The sequence below is a fragment of the Mixophyes fleayi genome, chromosome 7, assembly GCF_038048845.1.
Source record: "Mixophyes fleayi isolate aMixFle1 chromosome 7, aMixFle1.hap1, whole genome shotgun sequence".
Taxonomy (NCBI): domain Eukaryota; kingdom Metazoa; phylum Chordata; class Amphibia; order Anura; family Limnodynastidae; genus Mixophyes; species Mixophyes fleayi.
In genome coordinates, this window is record NC_134408.1 from 105,967,488 (window position 1) to 105,986,996 (window position 19,509).

At 39.1% G+C, this 19,509-nt stretch overlaps 1 protein-coding gene across 1 annotated transcript in view; it reads left to right on the forward strand.

Annotated features, from left to right (window-relative positions):
• Nucleotides 1-7,502: 7,502 nt before the first annotated feature.
• The window catches only part of CFAP410 (cilia and flagella associated protein 410), a 34,081-nt gene continuing 22,074 nt past the window's right edge, over nucleotides 7,503-19,509 (forward strand). The window contains exons 1-3 of the mRNA XM_075180260.1: nucleotides 7,503-7,702; nucleotides 15,757-15,775; nucleotides 17,779-17,825. Coding sequence (XP_075036361.1) covers nucleotides 7,626-7,702; nucleotides 15,757-15,775; nucleotides 17,779-17,825 — 143 coding nt within the window. The 5' untranslated portion in view covers nucleotides 7,503-7,625. The remainder of the gene's footprint in view (nucleotides 7,703-15,756; nucleotides 15,776-17,778; nucleotides 17,826-19,509) is intronic.

Here is a 19,509-nt window from a genome sequence, read left to right on the forward strand (position 1 = left end):
GGTTATATTAAACGTAAATGCTATTAATTTAGTGCTGGAGCTGTTTGAAGGGAGGGTAATAGGTTTAGTTATGAAATAGCAATACTATTAATTTAATGACAGGGCTGCATGGAGCTAAACAGATCTATTTATCAAATGTGAGTAATATTATTTTAATGTTGGTGCTGGAGAGAGGCTTAATTATTAAATGTGGGTGCTATTGATTTAATGCCGGGGATGGTTGAAGTTTTCTACATTTCATATACCCATTTTTTTTTCCAAATTGGGCATCCAACATTCCAGGATCCAGACAACCAGCAACTGATCTATAGAAACCAGGTAGGAGAGAGCAGGACAGTCTGCCAACTATCCTGAAACTGTTGGGGCAGTCCCATATTTGGGTAACTGTTTAGCTTAGTCAGGATTTGATCTGACAAAAAGGACAGTTGGGAGGTATGTCCCGCTTCACACTGCACTGCTCGTGAAGGCAGAGCTGCTTACACCTAACAGTAGTGCACACAGCTTTGCTTGCGTATTTGTCAAAAATGTATCTAATATGATAACCCCCCTGTTTTAAGTGCCCCATACCCCCAAGAGTCCTATTCCAGCTTTGGTGATACTTTAATAGTTCTTGCATTGATTTCATTGCCTGCCTTCTACCTTGCACTGGTCCATTCTCAGATCACTTTGTTGAACATATGGCTAGCCCCCATTTCACTGACAATATCATTAATCCTGCCTCCTTTGCACTTAGTATATCACCAGCAAACCCTTGGAATAGCTCTCCCCTTCACTTATGCCATGGTCTGCCTCCCTTCACTGTTATTAATTCAAACCACCACCAATCACTGGACACATACACAATTGTTACAAAATAAGTTTTTTCTTGCAGATGCTTTAAGCATTTCACCTTTGTGGTGATCGCACTGGATAGCCATTTATTATAAGGATTATTTTTAATGCATTTTTTTAAACACACAGTTCACATTTTTATATATTGAAAGAGAGAGATATGAATGACAGTTTGCAGGTCATTATTTCAGGGGAAGATGCAACAATGCGGTGAGGTGCTCATATGCTGCTCTGGCAGACTGATCAAATATGATTGTGCCAACATGTTTCATAAGAGTTAAGCTAATTAAACAAAGTAAGATATGTTTCTATGGGGCATATTTACCAACAACCGCATAAAATGAAAAATAGTTTTCAATCCTTATCGCATTGATAAAGATTAAACTATTTCTCATATTTATGAAAAAGCTTCAGCAGGGACAGCAGTCACGATAAACTGCTGTCCCTGTGATGTTTAACACTTACTTTTTCACTGCCTGGTCACTCTGAACAAACTTGAGATGCCACATCTTCATTGAACTCCTACTGCGCATGCCCCTACCAAAAGTATCGGGCATGCGCACAAAGACTATTCTAACGAGGAACTGTTATCATGTGAGAAGGAGGGATCACATGATTCCTCCACACGTGCGCTGTGCAGCTCTGCTTTTCGGAGCAGAGCTGACAGCTAGGAAAGTTTTCAATTACGGTAATGTACGCCAGCTTCAGCTGGCGTACATTAACATATCAAGTTTCCGAAAATTACTCATTTTCGAAACTTGTTAGATTGTGTTAGGGAGCAGTCACCATACTATTTTATGGGGACTGCTCAGAAAACTAAATAGAATGCAAAGCAGCAGATATCGTAGCGATGCAACGATCATAAATTTGAAGGATCCTTTAAATTGCAGCTGAATCACGGTAAGTGTCCTTTGGGGACATTACATTGCTTGATAAATAGGCCTCTATGTAAGAAATTATTAAAGGATGTGTTAGTGGACAACTAAACAAGTTTGAGCACAGAGGCATAAACCAGTCGTAGATCATGCAAAGGGATTCATGGATTTTTATAACACAGGACTGGCAGCCTTTTCCCTGTAATGACCCACTGTTGCTTAAGTCATCACATCTAGGTTTTCCTAGATGTTACTACAACCAAATTCCACTACTTCTAAATCCCGCCTACTTTTGTGTTGGTCCTGTGATGTTATTGCATTAGATATGCTTAATATTTGTAGACACTCCCTTATATGTTTAAGCTTGAATCTTTAGTGATGGTCCCTAAGACCATGGGGAATGCTGGGAAGTGGGTGTGGCCAGTGTGCAATGTACCCAGAGTCTGCAAATGGCTGAATAAAGAGCTCAGCAGTGCCCACCCATGCTTCAGTGTCCTGATGAACTGATTTACAAGTATATTAACAAAACATGGTGTCAGAAGAAGTTTTAACTGGACTGCTAGAGCTCAGAGTGTGAAAGGATCCTGCAGAAGTCTGTAAAGCTGTGACACGCAGTGTCTGAATATCTGCCTTGTGCTCTGGTCACATCAAACAGTGAGTAACTATGGATAGGCTGTCTCCTCCAGCAGGCATGCTCATGTCTGGCAACTTGTCTGAAAACTGGAAAAGATTTAAACAAAGGTTTAATATATATCTTGCTGCATGTGGAGCTGATGCAATGGAGGATAAAACAAAGTCATCCATCTTCCTCCATGTGATAGGAGAGGATGTGCTGGACATTTATAACAGTTTTCAGTTTGCTGAAAGGCAGAATATGGTGCTATCTTCTATAATGCAAAAGTTTGAAGATTACTTTGTGCGAAGGAAAAATGTGACATATGAAAGATATAAGTTTTTCACCTGTGATCAGAAGTCTGGAGAAGGATTTGATCAGTATGTTACAGAACTGCAATCACTCAGCAAAACCTGTGAGTTTGGTGATTTAAAAGACTCACTGATTAGAGATCGTATTGTCTGTGGAATACCTGATAATGGACTGCTGAGAGAGCAAGACCTAACACTAGACAAGGCAATGACTATGTGCAGATCTGCAGAAATGACCAGACTGCAAGCCAAACAGTTACACAAGGAATCTGATACTACTGTACATGTGGTGAAGAAAACAGAGCCAAGCAAACCACCATTCTCTAAAATGAAGCAGTCTAAAATGCAATCTAATAGGAAAATCTGCAGTAGATGTGGAAATACTCACAATCCTAAAATGTGCCCTGCTTATGGTAAAACCTGCATTAAATGTGGTGGAATTAATCACTTTGCCAAATGCTGTAGAACCAATAGTGAAACAAACAAAGTGCATGCCGTTGAACAAGCTACGTCTGAAGATTTTTTTGTGAATTGTATTGAACTTTGCAGTACAGACAAGAAAGAATGGATTGTTCCTTTAACAGTGAACGAGATTGTCATTCCCTTTAAGCTTGATACTGGTGCGCAGGTGAATTTGATATCGTTTCAAGACTATAAGACTTTTAGAGTAAAACCTAAAATTCATCCAGCCAATGTGAAAGTTACAGGCTACACTGGGGAGGAAATTCCTGTGAAAGGTACATGCCTAGTGACCCTGAGCTACAAAGGACAAAAGTTCAAAACATCTCTACTGATTGTGGATAAAGATGTACAACCGATTCTAGGATTAAGTTCATGTGAGAAACTTAATTTGATAAAGAAAGTTTTCATGGTGACATCACAAGTAGAAGATGAATGCAAATCAGTGTTTACAGAATACAGAGACATGTTTGAAGGTTTAGGTTGTCTGCCTGGCGAGCATAAGATAAATTTAGACACGCAAGTTCCTCCAGTGATACACCCCTGTAGAAAAGTGCCATTTGCGCTGAGAGAAAAACTAAAACAGGAGTTAAACCGCATGGAAGCTTTGGGTGTGATACAGAAAGTTGATGAGCCTACTGAATGGGTGAGCTCCTTAGTAATTGTTGAAAAGAAAAATGGACAACTCAGAATATGTCTGGATCCAAGAGATTTAAATAAGGCTATTAAAAGAGAACATTTCAAACTACCAACCAGAGATGAAATCATGTCACAATTTGCGGGAGCAAAATGGTTCAGTAAATTGGATGCATCTTCAGGATTCTGGCAAATGAAGCTAGATGAAGCCAGCTCAATGCTGTGTACATTTAATACCCCAGAAGGTCGATACAGATTCCTTTGACTACCATATGGGATATTGTCTGCTCCAGAAGTATATCACAAAAGGATACACATGATTTTTGAACACATTCCAGGTGTTGAAACAATGATGGATGACATTATTGTCTGGGGATCTACAAAAGAAGAACATGATTCTAGACTGAGACAAGTAATGGAACTTATCAAGAAGGTGAATCTAAAGCTGAACAAGGACAAATGTGAATTTGGTGTGAAAACACTTACCTTTATGGGTGACGTGGTCTCGGAGGAAGGTGTGAAGCCTGACCCGAGGAAAATATCAGCCATAATAAACATGGAACGTCCTAACAACAAAGACGACGTGAGAAGATTCCTAGGAATGATTACTTATTTAGGAAAGTTTATTTCTCAAATCTCCGAACAAACAGCACCTCTAAGATGGTTTTTGGACAAAAATAATGAGTGGATGTGGTCACATGAACAAGAAGAAAGTTGGCAAAACTTGAAATGGACCATCACAGAGCAACCGGTACTAAGATTCTTTGATCCTACAAAAAGTATAAGAATTTCAGCAGATGCCTCGCAATTTGGCCTAGGCTCAGTGTTGTTACAAGAACATGAGGATACATGGCAACCGGTAATCTATGCATCAAGAGCATTGACAAGTGCTGAAACAAGATATGCTCAGATAGAAAAAGAACTTCTAGCAATCACATATGCATGTGAGCGATTTCATCAATTTGTGTATGGTCAAGCGTTTACAGTGGAAACTGACCACAAGCCATTGGTAGCTATCATGGCTAAATCGTTACATGACTGTCCCATGAGAATTCAACGAATGCTTATAAGACTACAGAAATATGATGTCCAATTGCTGTACTGTCCTGGTAAATACATGTACATTGCTGACACACTTTCCCGTGCTGTGAACAAAAGTGAAGGTTCCGAAAGTCTGATGGATAAAGAGATAGACGCATATGTTAATTTGATTGTAGCTTCTCTACCTGTGTCTCTTGCAAGACAAGAACAGATAAGAAAAGAAACAGAGACAGACATCACAATGAAAGTGTTACAAGACATCATTCTGAAAGGATGGCCAGCAGAAAAAAATGCGTGCCCACTGTCTATTCATGATTATTGGATGTACCGCACTGACCTTACAGTTGTCAATGGTATTATTTACAAAGGCAATAGAATTATTATACCTGCACGACTAAGAAAAATTATGCTGTGCAAGATACATGAAGGCCACTTAGGAGAAGAGAAATGTAAACGGAGGGCGCGTGAAGTGATGTATTGGCCAAGAATGAACCAGGACATAGCACAGACAACAGCTACATGTGAACTGTGTCTTATGTACAGACCAAAGCAACAAGTCGAGCCGCTGAGTCCTTATGCAGTGCCAGAGAGACCATACCAGAAGGTAGGCGCAGATTTGTTTGATTGTATTGGAAAAATGCACATTGTCGTGACTGATTATTATTCTAATTACCCTGAGGTGCAGACTCTACCTACAACTACTAGTAAAGCCGTAATCAGTTGCATGAAGTCAATCTTTGCAAGGCATGGTGTTCCTATGGAAGTGTTCACTGACAATGGACCTCAGTTTTCCAGCGCTGAATTTAGACAGTTTGCTGAAGAGTGGGAATTTGTCCATGCAACATCGAGTCCCCACTATCCACAGTCAAATGGGTTGGTGGAAAGTTCAGTAAAAACTGTAAAGAGTCTAATGAAAAAAGCACAAGACGGCAAAGAAGATTTCTACAAAAGTCTTTTAATTTACCGCAGTACACCTCTACAGAATGGACTCTCTCCTGCACAAATGCTGATGGGAAGGAGGATTAGAGCAAATCTTCCGATAAGTGATGAACTGCTTAATACGCATAACTCGGCATTGGTGAGACTGAGTAAGGTACGTGAACAGGAGAAACAGAAACTGTACCATGATAGGCGAGCAAAAAGCTTATCTGATCAGGTGACCAAGTCCGTCTCCGAGATCACGAGAAAGGCATTTGGATGCAGAAAGGTATTGTGCAAGCACAAGTAGCACCAAGATCTTATATTGTACGTACAGATCGTGGAACAGAAGTAAGAAGAAATCGGGTCGATTTAAGATCTCAACCCAACCATAGTGATGGCAACACGACTGAAGAATACCCTTCATCTGATATGTATGATGGACTTGATAATGGTGAACAAACCATGATGGAAGAAAGGTCCAACATGGTTGACGATACACAGACTTTGTGTGAAAGACCCATAAGAGAAATACGCAGACCTGAGAGACTCATTGAAACGTGTTAGATGATGTTCTTAATGTTATATCGTTGAATTGTTATACTGAAGGATACAGGGCTTATCTTTAAAGAAAAGAAGATGTGATGTTATTGCATTAGATATGCTTAATGTTTGTAGACACTCCCTTATATGTTTAAGCTTGAACCTTTAGTGATGGTCCCTAAGACCATGGGGAATGCTGGGAAGTGGGTGTGGCCAGTGTGCAATGTACCCAGAGTCTGCAAATGGCTGAATAAAGAGCTCAGCAGTGCCCACCCATGCTTCAGTGTCCTGATGAACTGATTTACAAGTATATTAACAAAACAGGTCCCACCTATAATTGATTTTGTCCCGCCCACATGAGGCCACTTCAATAATTTTTTCTAGGGCCACTTTAAGTTCTGTATATTTCTTATACTTGAAAATTGCAGTAAACAAAACAAAAAGATACTGGGGAGAGGGAGGAGAGCAAAGTTTTGTACCCGGACCCACAAATCACTAGTTACGCTTCTGTGTACATTGACTACGCGCATACAGCTCTTCCCCTTCCTGTTCTGCCGATGAAATCATAGCCCATAGTAAGTGTCCTTTGCACTTGACAATTAATTGCATACACTTGCCTTGTCTGGTTTGTTTCTGGACATGTACAGAACATTTTAGCAAAAAACACGGCACATATCGGCATTTACAGTCCTTAGTGAATCAGGCACTGTTCTGCCAGGTACTTACCACTGCTGTGGTAAGGTTGTCATGTCTCATTTTTATGCGGACCTGTTCAATGCTATGAATGGTTTCAGTACAATGGGTATTTGATTTTGGGGTATTGGGCTAAAAATGGTTTTAAGTAACACTGTCTTGTAATACATCAGAACAAGGTGTGTGCTTTCTGTCTAGCAATTTTCCCTGTATATAAAATTACTACAGTGCTTAGAAGTTAGAAACCTTAGTTTTATATGTGCATACACACATGGTATTTTTCATGCACGCATGACCCAATAAGTTTTAACATTCTCTTACTTGCAAATGCAGTGGAATGAACTATTAATAAGGTATTGTATTACTTGTTAGATGGTTTAAAGCTCACTTATATAATATAATCGTCGTGTGGTGATATGGATAACCTGTTACATAATGAAAAAAAACGTTTCTACTTTAACATTAAATCCCACCATCTACTTCTCTCCAATTCGCCGCTTTATAAGTCACTCATTTGTTTATGGCCAATGAAACGCCCCTGCTCGGAGCGAGGCTTGCAACGCAAATTCCCGGTCTACAAAATGCAATTAGACATATGTCACGCCCCTTAGCGACTAGCCAAGCTGACGCCGGTGCTGCCTTATCCCTAGATACCGGGTGTGAGGCCTGTATTTATCTCCAATACCGAAATAGTACAAACTGGTGATGAAATTAACTCGAAAACAAGTCCTGTCGCGGGCGAAGGCTTCTGACCTAGACAGTGTAAGAAAGTTAAATTGCTGGTGAGTATGGACGGGGTAGTGGTGGCGAGGATGACTTAGAGATACAGCCTGACTAAACTATGTAAGACTTTTTTTTTGCCCAGTCTAATATGTAGAACTATACATGGTGTTCTCTCTAATATGCAGACTGTTCTCTTTTGCACAATGTTTTAAGTGGTGCTTTATATCAAAAGCCATGCATCTTGGCCCCTGTAATATAATTATATGGGGGTCTATACATCAATAAGTTGCGGTGCAACTAAATATGCATTGCTGCACATTGCAGTGATGCATATTTATGCACTGCTTGAATGCATCATGCTGGGACTACTCTGGGAGCCCCGGTGAAGTGACCCTTGTCCTGCGGTCCAATTCTTCTATTTACCGGAAGCTTAGCGCTCATCACTTTCACTGTAACGGATTCTGTGAAGCCGAAGAGGCTTCAGCACAATCCCATAGGAAATGACAGGTAACGCCATCCTGAGATGGAATTACTTGTTTGCACAATGCAAAGCTTATCAAAGTGTGATGCATTGCCGAACATCGCAGTCCCCATAGTAATCTATGGCGACTGTGATGCTGCACGGTATTTGCCTAAACGGAGCAGATTTCTGTGAAATCTGTTAGGCAGTTAATGCATAGCAAACATACTTAAAAGATGTGGAAACAGTAGTTTCCGCATCTTTTAAGTGTCCAATAAGCTTGATGTATAAACCCAATGGTGTCTAGTTTAAAATGCAGAGCCATAGCAGAGAGACACTGCTGTCTGTAAAACCTGTGCATAGTAAGCTGATACGCACAGGATTCAGGTCAGTAAAACAGCAATTCTAGGACACACGTCCTGTTGCTCTGCTGCTCTGCATGGAGGAGACCTTTACTAAATGGGACAGGGACATGAATTGGCTCCATATGCTGTATACATGTGTAGTGCCCTGTTTGCTTGTGTGAGTAGTGAAAGTGTTAGAATTCACTTAGTCTAGCTCTATCCCCCTCCAGGTTCCTGTAGGTTAAATTAGCAAACATGTGCAGCAAGTTTGATAACGTTAGAACAAATCTAGTGCAGTTATAGTGCTGTAATTACCATTTGTTAAAATGAATGGGCTCCAGGGAATCTTATCTTTGGTTAAATACATGAGGTCTTTCACCTTTCTCTTCTCCCACACAAATGGCCTATTTCCAGGAAGTTCTTTTGCAGCTTGTTACCTTGGGGAAGATTCAATTAGAAAAAATGATGTGCAATATGTCTCCAGTTCGTCCGTGGAGACACCTCACGCTTATTTTTTTTGTTAAATAACCGCTGATTTTTGCTTGAGCCCCATAGAGCTGTGAGTAAAAATGAGCAGATATTTTTACTGTACTAAAGGTAAAATTGCGCAGCCACAATGTTCTCCGGATCATCACCGTAATTGAATCTCCCTCTTTATATCTAAATAGACTTTATCTCATCACAAGTCCTGGCAGTAGTTAGCATATTCGTTCACAGGTTGCGGTACATCACTTGACTGACACGTTCTTATAGTAGGAATACAACTTTCTTCATCACTCAACTTTCTCTCCACTGTAGCTTCCACATTAGCATGTTCACACTCTGGGGCAGTTTCAGTTCAGGAAAAGTTGTTCAGATGAGCATATTGCTGGCTATTACGGTAAGAAATCTCTGCTCATTTTACTGCACAGCTCTATGGGACTCGAGGGAAAATGGGTGGAAATTTTTGTAAAAACTCTGATGCAATGTATCTCCGCGGACTGTTCTGGAGTCCTGTTGTTACCTTGTACCGATTTGAATCTGCCCTTATGGCTACTTTGCAATTGCATTCAGAGTAAATGCAGTATCGAAGTCGCTTCTTGTGCCCTCTCTGAGCGGGCACCTACGTTCTCAATATCCAACACACATGTAGATTCGTTCACAAGTGCCTATTCTCCCAGAATGTCTGGGAGACACACGAATTTCAGGGAATCCTTCCAGACTCCTGGGAGAGTAGACCATCCTCCCGGATACCACCTCCCCTCTACTTAAAGAGGGTGGAACAGTGCATTAATGACATGATTCATGCCATCATGGCCCTCTCCCCTTCTGCACAATAATGAAATAGCTTAATTGCATGGTGTGGGGCAGAGCTATGATGACACTCTCACATCGACATGCCCACCACACTTCCCCTTTAGATCTCCCCTTCAGGATCTCCCAGAATGGAAGTTCAAAAAGTAAGCAAGTGTGGATTAGTTTAGCAGTGCTTTTGATGACAGACAGCCACTCTCATCTCATAGTCACTTGCAGTGGCATTACACTCTTATCTTACTTGGGAACTCTGCCTCTTTCGTCTCTATTTTGGATCTCTACTCTGGATCTCACATACAGCTGCACAGGCCTCCCTTCCAGTAGTTCATCCCTGGTAATGTCACCTAGTGGAAAGACTACCCTTTATGATAGGTAGCAACGTGTTCCTACGCTATCGGAGGAACATCCGTAAAACAGATAGGAAATAGATTTTGAGTAAGCAAATTCTTATTCAGCCAGCTGACCTGTTTATGCTCCTAAAGGTCAGCTCTGGAACAAAGATAGAGCTTAGAAATTTATTATAGAGAGTGTTAATTTCGATCTAGGCAAATGACTTGTCTATATCACTAGTGGTCAGATCTGGTCCAGGGATAGTATGTGTGGGAGAAGATTAATTCCTGTCCATCTTAAGGATTTTTTTTTGCCCTTGGTGGACAGTACAAAGATAGAACTAAGTTTTATGCAGAGAATACTAAATCCGATTTACCCAATCTCTGTAAAGAACTTATCCCTAGTGGCAGTGGCCTCGTGGTGCAGTGGCTGTGAGGCCTAGAGGTCGAGAGCAGCTTAGCAATATGCCGGTTGCACTCACCTCCGAGGCCCAAGCATTCGGCTGTTACCCACCACACCATGCTGATGCCACTGCTTCTCTCAAAAGATTAGAGTGGAGGTCTCTTCTGATGATGTGCCATGCTGTTTATGCTTAAAAGAGGCCCCACCATGAGACGCTTTGGAAGCCCTTCTGAGCTTTGTCTGCTCTCTGTTCTGTAAAACTTTCTTCTTACTCCTCCCCCTCTGCTTTCATATGACGCACTGAGAGCTGTGTCCCTGTGTCTATGTAAATGGCAGCCATATTTTGCAACCTTCAGAGAGGTTTGAAAAGGAGATAATGATTGTAGAAGGAAAGCAAAGAAAAATGAGATACATACAAGTTTAAAAGTTACTTAGATATTTTTGTTTTCTTTAAATAGAAAGCTATGTGGAATTACTGCTTTAATGCAATTTCTTTGCCTGTTAGACCAATTGTTATCAGTTGCTGATCAGGAACTGACCTCCAGTCCTAATCCAAAGTGGACAGCATCTACATGTTGCTTGTGATTGGCTTATGCTTTCTCTTTTTTTTTTTCTATGGCTAATGTATATCAATTGACTTTCGGCACCTATTGAAATGCAATATATCGCCTTTAATAGATGGAGAGTTTGGGGAGTGAATTATTGATTTATAGCAATTGAAGTGATTTTTACCTCTGAAAAGATTTCAAATGTTACTATGATAGTTTGAAACTGGGAAAAAAAATTCTGGATTACTTCTGAATTTGTGCTTATTTAGTAGATGGCTAAGCGTAAAATACATGTTTAAAGAAGAGCCACCAGTAATTTGGTGTATAATAATGTACATTTCTAGGCACTTACAAGAACTGAAAACATTGGAGGTTTTTAATCAATAGCAGAAGATTTTTTTTCCTAGGTACCTCAAACTTCATTTATTAAGCAGGTCACAAAATCACATGGTGGCCTTTTTGTGTGGTTGGGTATAGACAAGCCTATAAATGTAATCTTCCACTCACATTTATGAGCACTATAAAGTATCCTAATCAAGCACTACACTGCTTACTGCTTATAAACTCTTATGAACTTACTATTAGCCTAAAACTAGATGACTCACTAATGCAATGTTACAATTGTCCTAAAACACCATGTTGCAATAAATACAAATACCAAAAAGAAGCTCAATATGAGTGTACAGAAATAGTATAGTTAAAATCAGTCCTTGACCAGTTAATCAATTGTTATGGTAACAGCAAACCCTCTTACTGTGGTATAAAAAGTCTAGTAATATGCAACCTACTTGTTTGTAGATTTAAAAATAAGGTGTAGATTTTAGTTTATGCATAAAATCAGTCAATCCATAGTGTGAAACATTTGGGTACTTGTCCCCTTCTTTATGTAGCTGCCCTTAAAAGGTTAGAATACAATAGTCTGAGTAGTGAAATAAATTTTTTTTTAGTTTTAAATATCTTAATTAAACATTTTAATTAGCCTATGCAGGGGCTTTCACAGTGTCATGAGAATGAATATATATTAAATGATTGATTTAAGCAATTCAGAAAATTATTAATAATAAAAGTGCAACATTTTTATATAAATATTTGAGCGATTATCGAATACATGAGATCATTAAATAGTTAGTTAGTGGCTGTGTACCTATTTAAAGGGGGTCTATTTCTCACAGTTCCTCAACTACGTAAGGGGAAGTTCTCCATTTATAACAATTTTTTTCTTATTTGATGAGTAGATTGTCTAGTATACATAAATCTTTCGTGGCCTATAGTTTCGTTCATAAGGGATAGCCATTCCGACAGACACACAGACTAGGGTTAATTTGTTAGCAGATAATTAACCTACCGTTATGTTTTTTTGGAGTGTGGGAGGAAACCGGAGCACCCGGAGGAAACCCACGCAAACACGGGGAGAACATACAAACTCCTCACAGATAAGGCCGTGGTTGGGAATTGAACTCATGACCTCAGTGCTGTGAGGCAGAAGTGCTAACCACTTAGCCACCATGCCACCCAAACAATCAGACCATAGGACTAAAAGATGAAATCCCAATTTCAAGTTGCACCACACAGTCCCTAACCTTTCCCCAGAAGCGACACATTTCCAGACATTCCCACAAGATATGCCAGAAATCTCCTCTCAGACTTCCTCTCTTAGGACAAAGTTTTTCTTGATTGCCGCGGAGGGGTAAGATAAGCTCTGTTTAAGAGAAAGACTTGTATCTGACGAAAGCTAGTAGATGCAGTGACTCTATATAGACTTTCAAGTATACTAACCAAGTCCTTATCACTAATCTCTTCCAAATTAGTTTCCCTGGTACGTTCCACAATCATTGACTACCTGCAGCAGAGTCTGGAGAGGGCGATGAGTATCCTACAAAAAGAGTAATATCGTCAGTATACAATGCAGTAGTGTCTGTTCTAAGGCCTACTTCAATCCATAATCCATGAGTATCTGGATGTTTCCTAATAATGCACGCAAGGGATTCAGTGGCGAGTGCAAAAAGAGTAGGTGACAGGGGGCATCCTTGCCTTGTACCTCGGTCTAGAGCAAGTTCTCTGAAAAATAACCCGTTAATGCAAACACTGGCTGTGGGATTGGAATAAAGTAGTCTTACCCATTGAAAAAAGACTGGCCCAAAGCCGAAGTTGGACATTACCATCTATAGGTAGGACAAATAGACAATTAGCAAAAATTAGAACTGTAACTTAAATTGAGTCCAATGTCTTTGTCTCACAAGTGCTCCTTAAGCAAGAAACTGAGTTGGTTCACCCAGAGTCCCTCTCTAGACAAACTACAGTAACCCCAAGTTTGGGTATAAAAATATTTACTTAAGCACAAAACTTAGTATTGGACTGAGGTTTCTACAGGGCTGTTTTAAGGATTATTTTTAAAAAATGCATATGTCATAAAAGCCAATATTTTTGTTAATGATCTGTTCAAATTGTGAGCAAATCACACAAAAATGACAAAAAAAATCTAATAGAAGCAAATAAATAATAACAAGTAACATAACCAATAAATATAGATATGAAAGTAAAGTGTGTTTGATCTGAAGTACCAACTCACGGTTTACTTTCCAAGGCATATCGCACTAGGTTTCCTCTTACAAAAGCCCAAAATGGCAACAAAAAGTTGCTGGCGTGTTTCGTTACATTAAGTGACTTCTTCAGAAAAAATGTATGTGTGCCCACTCTAGCTCCAGACAATATAAAACAGGCTGCACATAAGGATTCTCAATAGCTAATTAATCCGCCATACCAAGTTCAGACAGCGTGAACCCATGTGTGCTGTTTTTTCCTGTTTGCGGTTTTGGAAATCTTTTTTTCTACAATAAAGAGCATGGGAAGTGGGTGATGATGATGATAGTTACAGCAATTTACATGATAACTATCAACTATATGCCACGATTTGAATCTGTTAACCAATCACTGACCCATATAAACGGTCTGCAACATACATGCAATAGATTCCTAATGCAGAATCTGTTAAAATTTCAAATATGGATTAGATATATTGACCAGATAGTAAGTTTCATATCCCATGATGGAGATATTATTTTTTGGCAGTGTACATATACAAGTGGACTTGCCATGCCTCCAATTCTCCTACCGCTTACATTGTAAAACTGCGTAATTCCATTCAATAAGACTTCCCATGCCGCCACTATATATGATTTATTTCTTGTTTAATAGTTCGTGCTGGGGAGGAATCATAAATAGGTGGTTTTGTGTTGTGGAAGAGGCGACCAAAGCTGAACTTGTTGGCCGGTGACTAGTAAGTGACTGAATGTTTAGCCAGAAGCAGGGTCATGGGAAATTGTAAATACTTTACTTGTTTGTTTGCTGGAATTGCCCTTCTTGTTGAATTTGCCTTTCTGACATCCCTGAATGAAGATCAGCAAAATTGTGTGAGCATCATCATGGTAAGCTCCCGTGAGCAGTGCCCTCTAATCCTCGTGTCCTCCTCTTCCTGTTACTTTTGCCTTTGGCACCCCAACCTAATTTTTACACCACAACACCAGGCTCCTGCCCTTGGTCTCCTCTTCTCCCTTGCCTTCGCATCTCTATCACTGGTTTTGATCCAGTTAACTGCACCCACAATCCTGGGCATAGGTACTGCTTGCTTTAGTTCACTTCCCACCTTTCTCTATCCCTTTCCTAGTTGTTGTGTTCTGCAATTCACTTCTACCTCTTTCCCCGGTGCACCTGCACCTGTTCTCAGCTGACTTGATATTTTAATTGCACTTTGTTTTTGTACTGCCCTGTATGCCGTGTGCTGTTTTGTCCTATGCTCTATGTAAGCCACTATGGACCCTTTGTGGCGTCATATAAATAAAAGATAATAATAGTTCACAATAAATATGAAATACATAGATCCCATAGACAAAAAAATCTGATGGTTTAAACATGCCTCATTAAGGCTCCTTACACACAATCTAAAATGTAAGAAAACTATTGAAACTCCTCAAATGGCAATGACATGATGACCATTTAAGGCAGGAGACTTGATGAACGTGTTCCTTGCATACTACAGACATGGTATACGTTCACATATTGTGGTTACATGCAGATTCTGCATTTTCATGGAGTGAGATTGCTTTCACTCACAAAATGGTGGATAATGGTGGTAATTCACAGATTTGTGTGTTCACTGGAATACACAAATGCCATCTATGCAACTGAAGGTCTGTGCAGCTATGTAGCACAAAACATAGATTAAGAAAGTTTCGAAAAATTTAAATGAAATAATAATTGCCGCTGTTCAATGAAAATTGCGTATGCACGGAAATAATTACCAAGAGCCTCTTCATACCGATTTTGTTAAGAGCACTGTTAAACAATTTAATGAGGAGGATAATACCAGGGGCAATGCTGAGGTAATTTTAATTTTATTATATTAATAATACCTCTCAACTGTCCTGATTTAGGCGGGACAGTACCAATTTGAGTGCTGTGTCCTGCCATCCCAAGTGGGACAGCATTGTCCCGTGAATGTTGACAGGTATGTCTCCCTGTTCACTACTACTCACATACTTGTCCCTGTGTGCGCCGCACTTAAAGGTTCTTTTCAGGAGAGCGGGGGTTAAGGGATTGTGATGTAGACATGGCCTTGTCATGAGGTGCATAGTTCCCATTTGATATGTATCCCGATTTGATTTGCCGCAAAGTTGGGGGGTATGATAAAATTAATGTTTCAAAATTAACATGTTAATTGTTTCTTTGTTTTGTTTCAGGGGAAGCCGCCTAACAGATGTGAGTGATATCTGCCTGTTCATAACTCTTATATGCAGCGTTTTATTGATAAATGAGGTTATTGGTTAAAAATGTTGGGCATTGAATATCTGTTAGTTTCAGGAAAAATTTGAGGGCTATCCTAAAGTCAGCTCTCAGTAAAAGTTACTCCTTTTGCAGTTCTGTACACATCCTGGCTGCAGGATTAGAAGTGCCACCTCTCGCTCCCTTCTACAAGACTTCACCCGTGCCGCTGCCCATATGTCTAACTCCCTACCACGCATGATCAGACTCTCCAACCGTTTTCAAATATTTAAATGCTCTATGAAAACTCATTTTTTTTATATTAGAGGTTACCCTATGCCCCCATATACCCACACTAATGCACTCCTAAAACTGTTCTTACCTTCACTCTTAGTCCTACTCTCCTTGTTTCTGCTGTGCCCTCTTCCAAATAGAATGTAAGCTCCCAATCCTTTATTTATTTTATCTTCCTTGTATTTTGGTTTTTTTACGTACGTCCTGTTTTACCGACTGTCCGGCGCTCCGGGACACTATAGGGCCTTACAAATTTATGAAAAAAATAATAAACGTAAATTAAAAAAATATATATCTCGAGTGATTAAATTAATCTAAATACAAATCAATGTTAGGTTATAGTGGGAATCAAAATTACATGCTTTCTCAGTCAATGTAAAATAAATCAGGGTGTTTAAAAGAAAAACAAAAATTATAAAATGATAAAACACAAAAAAGGTACTGGTATAGCAATACAAATCTGGTAACATTCGTTGTATTTAAATAATATAGAGTGCGGAAGTGGTGTGTGGAGGGTTTAAGAAAATATAAATAAAGTGTAAGCAGAATATTCTGTCTGTATATAGCCTTTGTGGGTGTGCGGTATGTGTTTGTGTAAAGTCACAGCAAAAGGGTCCCTGGGAGGAGATTTCTATCAAGTATTATTTCATATTTCAAGTGGAAACTCCATTTAAATATTACTTGTGCTGTTCTGTTTGGGTGAATGCAAATTTTTCTTAATCTTACAGAATAACTTCATTCAGTATTTTGCATTAAGCTGAAAATAAAAAAACAAGTGTTTCAGAATACCATTTATTTAGCTGAAAGAAGAATTGTATCTGTTTCATTTCTCACTTAATTTTTTAAGATTTACTCTCCTAACCCTCTCATGTCAATGTAGATAGGAGATCCTTTCATTTATTTTTGTGGAACTGGACATTTTGGATTGATATATGTTGGGCAGACCGGTAGGGCTATGATTTTGACTCCTATCATTTCTGTGTGGAATATGTATGGGTTTCCTCCCACAGCCTCCCAAAAAAGCCCATACTGGTATCTGAATTGGCGACAGCTGACAAAAATGGACCCTACTTTGATTGTGTGGTCGAGGATTTAGACTATAAGATCTGGTGGTACAGGAACTGATGAGAATGATTTAAATATAGACTGTACAGTGCTCCGTAATAGCATGGCTCTATATAAAACACAAATATGTCCTGTTGCATTGTTTATGGAGCACTTGTACTCACATATTTTAGTGTAGCATATATGGTTTTATTATTTTTGGAGAGAACTGTGTTTCCAGTGTTAAGTGAACTAATTTCTCCTAGTTTGATTTAATTTGTGAAGTGGAAATAGCTTAGCATCTCTATCTATTGCGTAAGTTAAAAATATGCATTGTATGGTAGAAAGGTTAATTTTTATTTATATTAACTTGGGAAATAACATGGGGGTACAGCTTTTTGTTCAGAGACCATGTTTCGCCATATCAACGTGCTTTCAAAAATATAGAGCTATATCTATAGCATAGGATCCATATTGTAAAATTATACTACATAGCCCAACTAAACAAATGAGGTTCCAATATATCTATAAGATAAAGAAAATCTCCGAATACAGTATTGCTTTGTGAATATTAAAATGTTCTTTCATATATGAGTACATATTTGTATATTAGTAACTATTGTTTTTATTTTGTAACAAACATGCATTATTTTTTTTTGCAGATTTCGGTATTTCATGAGCTTCCAAACATTGAAGTTATAACATTAAGGTGGGTGATTTTCATGTAACATAGTAGCTAAATAACTACAGTTAATAGTAATTGCTTGCTTACTATATCTTGGATTTGTTTATGCTAGGGACTGTGTACTTCACGTGATTTCATATTTGAGATTAGGTTACATGTTTTGAGTCGAGCCAAAAAATGTATTTGCTTTTTTATAGCAATTACGAGGAAACAAAATGATCATGTTGGTGGCTATAACCCATTTAATGAATGTTTCTCGCTTCCAGAATATTAAAACTAATTTGTGCCCACTGTAGGGCTGAGTGCCACAATATATCTTGAGAAGGTGCAATATATTCTGCCTGTAGTTAAGAGTTAGACAGCACTGTAGTTGTATTTACTACTTTTTGTTAGTGCATTTTCCGAACACCAAAAATCTTTAGTTCATGTATAATCTATCTGTCCATGTCTACTCAAGAATTTTGCAACACTGCATAATTCTGTCTGTAAAGGAATTTATAGAAGAATCAGTTAATACAATACTCACCTATATAATAAGAGAATAAAACCATATCATCATCATCAGCTGTTTATAAAGCGCCACTAATTCCGCAGCGCTGTAGAGAGAACTCGCTCACATCAGTCCCTGCCCCATTGCAGCTTACAGTCTAAATTCCCTAACATCCGCACATACAGACCGACTAGTATATTTTTGGAGTGTGGGAGGAAACCGGAGCACCCGGAGGAAACCCACGCAAACATAGGGAAAACATATAAACTTTACATAGATATGGACATGGTTGAGATTCAAACTCATGACCCCAGTACTGTGATGCTAAAGTACTAACCACTAAACCACCATTCTGCCCATCATATAAATATTTTTTTACACTTTCATTCATACACTCTTATTGACCTGATTGGTATTTATTTCCATCAATAAATTACAGCTTCAGGTAACCATGGATATATAAGCATTTTCTCATGTAGAGGTCCTCCAGCCACCAACAGCCCTCTGATTGCTCTAAGAGTGCTTGATAATGTCAGTGACTGTGAACTCTGTTCACCTTGGAGCTGCAGGGGAGTATATTTGCTTTCTTGTTCTCGGTTTTACAACAGTTTGGAGAGTCGATCAGGAAACTTACATTCTATTGCCCCGCAGTGAATTTAGGAATGAAAAGTAGACCATCCACTGCTTCAGCTTGGGGGGCATATCCTGCCCATTGATGACATGGGATAACACATAGTAAACGGAGAGTGAGTAAATTATATTTCAAATAGCACTGGGAGTCTTCCTGGCACCCCTTGAGCTGTTGGCACCAGGGTAATAGTGTAAAGTACTATTGTGGGAATTCCAAGTTTCCGCAAGGCCTGACACTCACTGTTTGCTTTTGCATACTGGCACTTTTAGATTTAAAACGACCAGCATGTCCATGGATGTCAGAGCATGCTGTAGCTTGTGGAACTACATGCACCAGCATGTTCTTAGAGCCAAGTCCTGCTGGAACATGTACTTCCACATTAGTGCCAAAGTAAAAACACAAACAATAGATTTACCAAAACCTTTAATTACAATAAAAACACCCCCAAAGCCCTTGTTTACCTGTTCATTCCATTTGGATTAAAAATAAACACAAGGAAACAACACTACTTGTTCTTTGCAGAGCCGTAATGTAAATTAATAAAAAGTTCAATACATGAACAGTAAATCGGAGCAGCTTGAATCTGT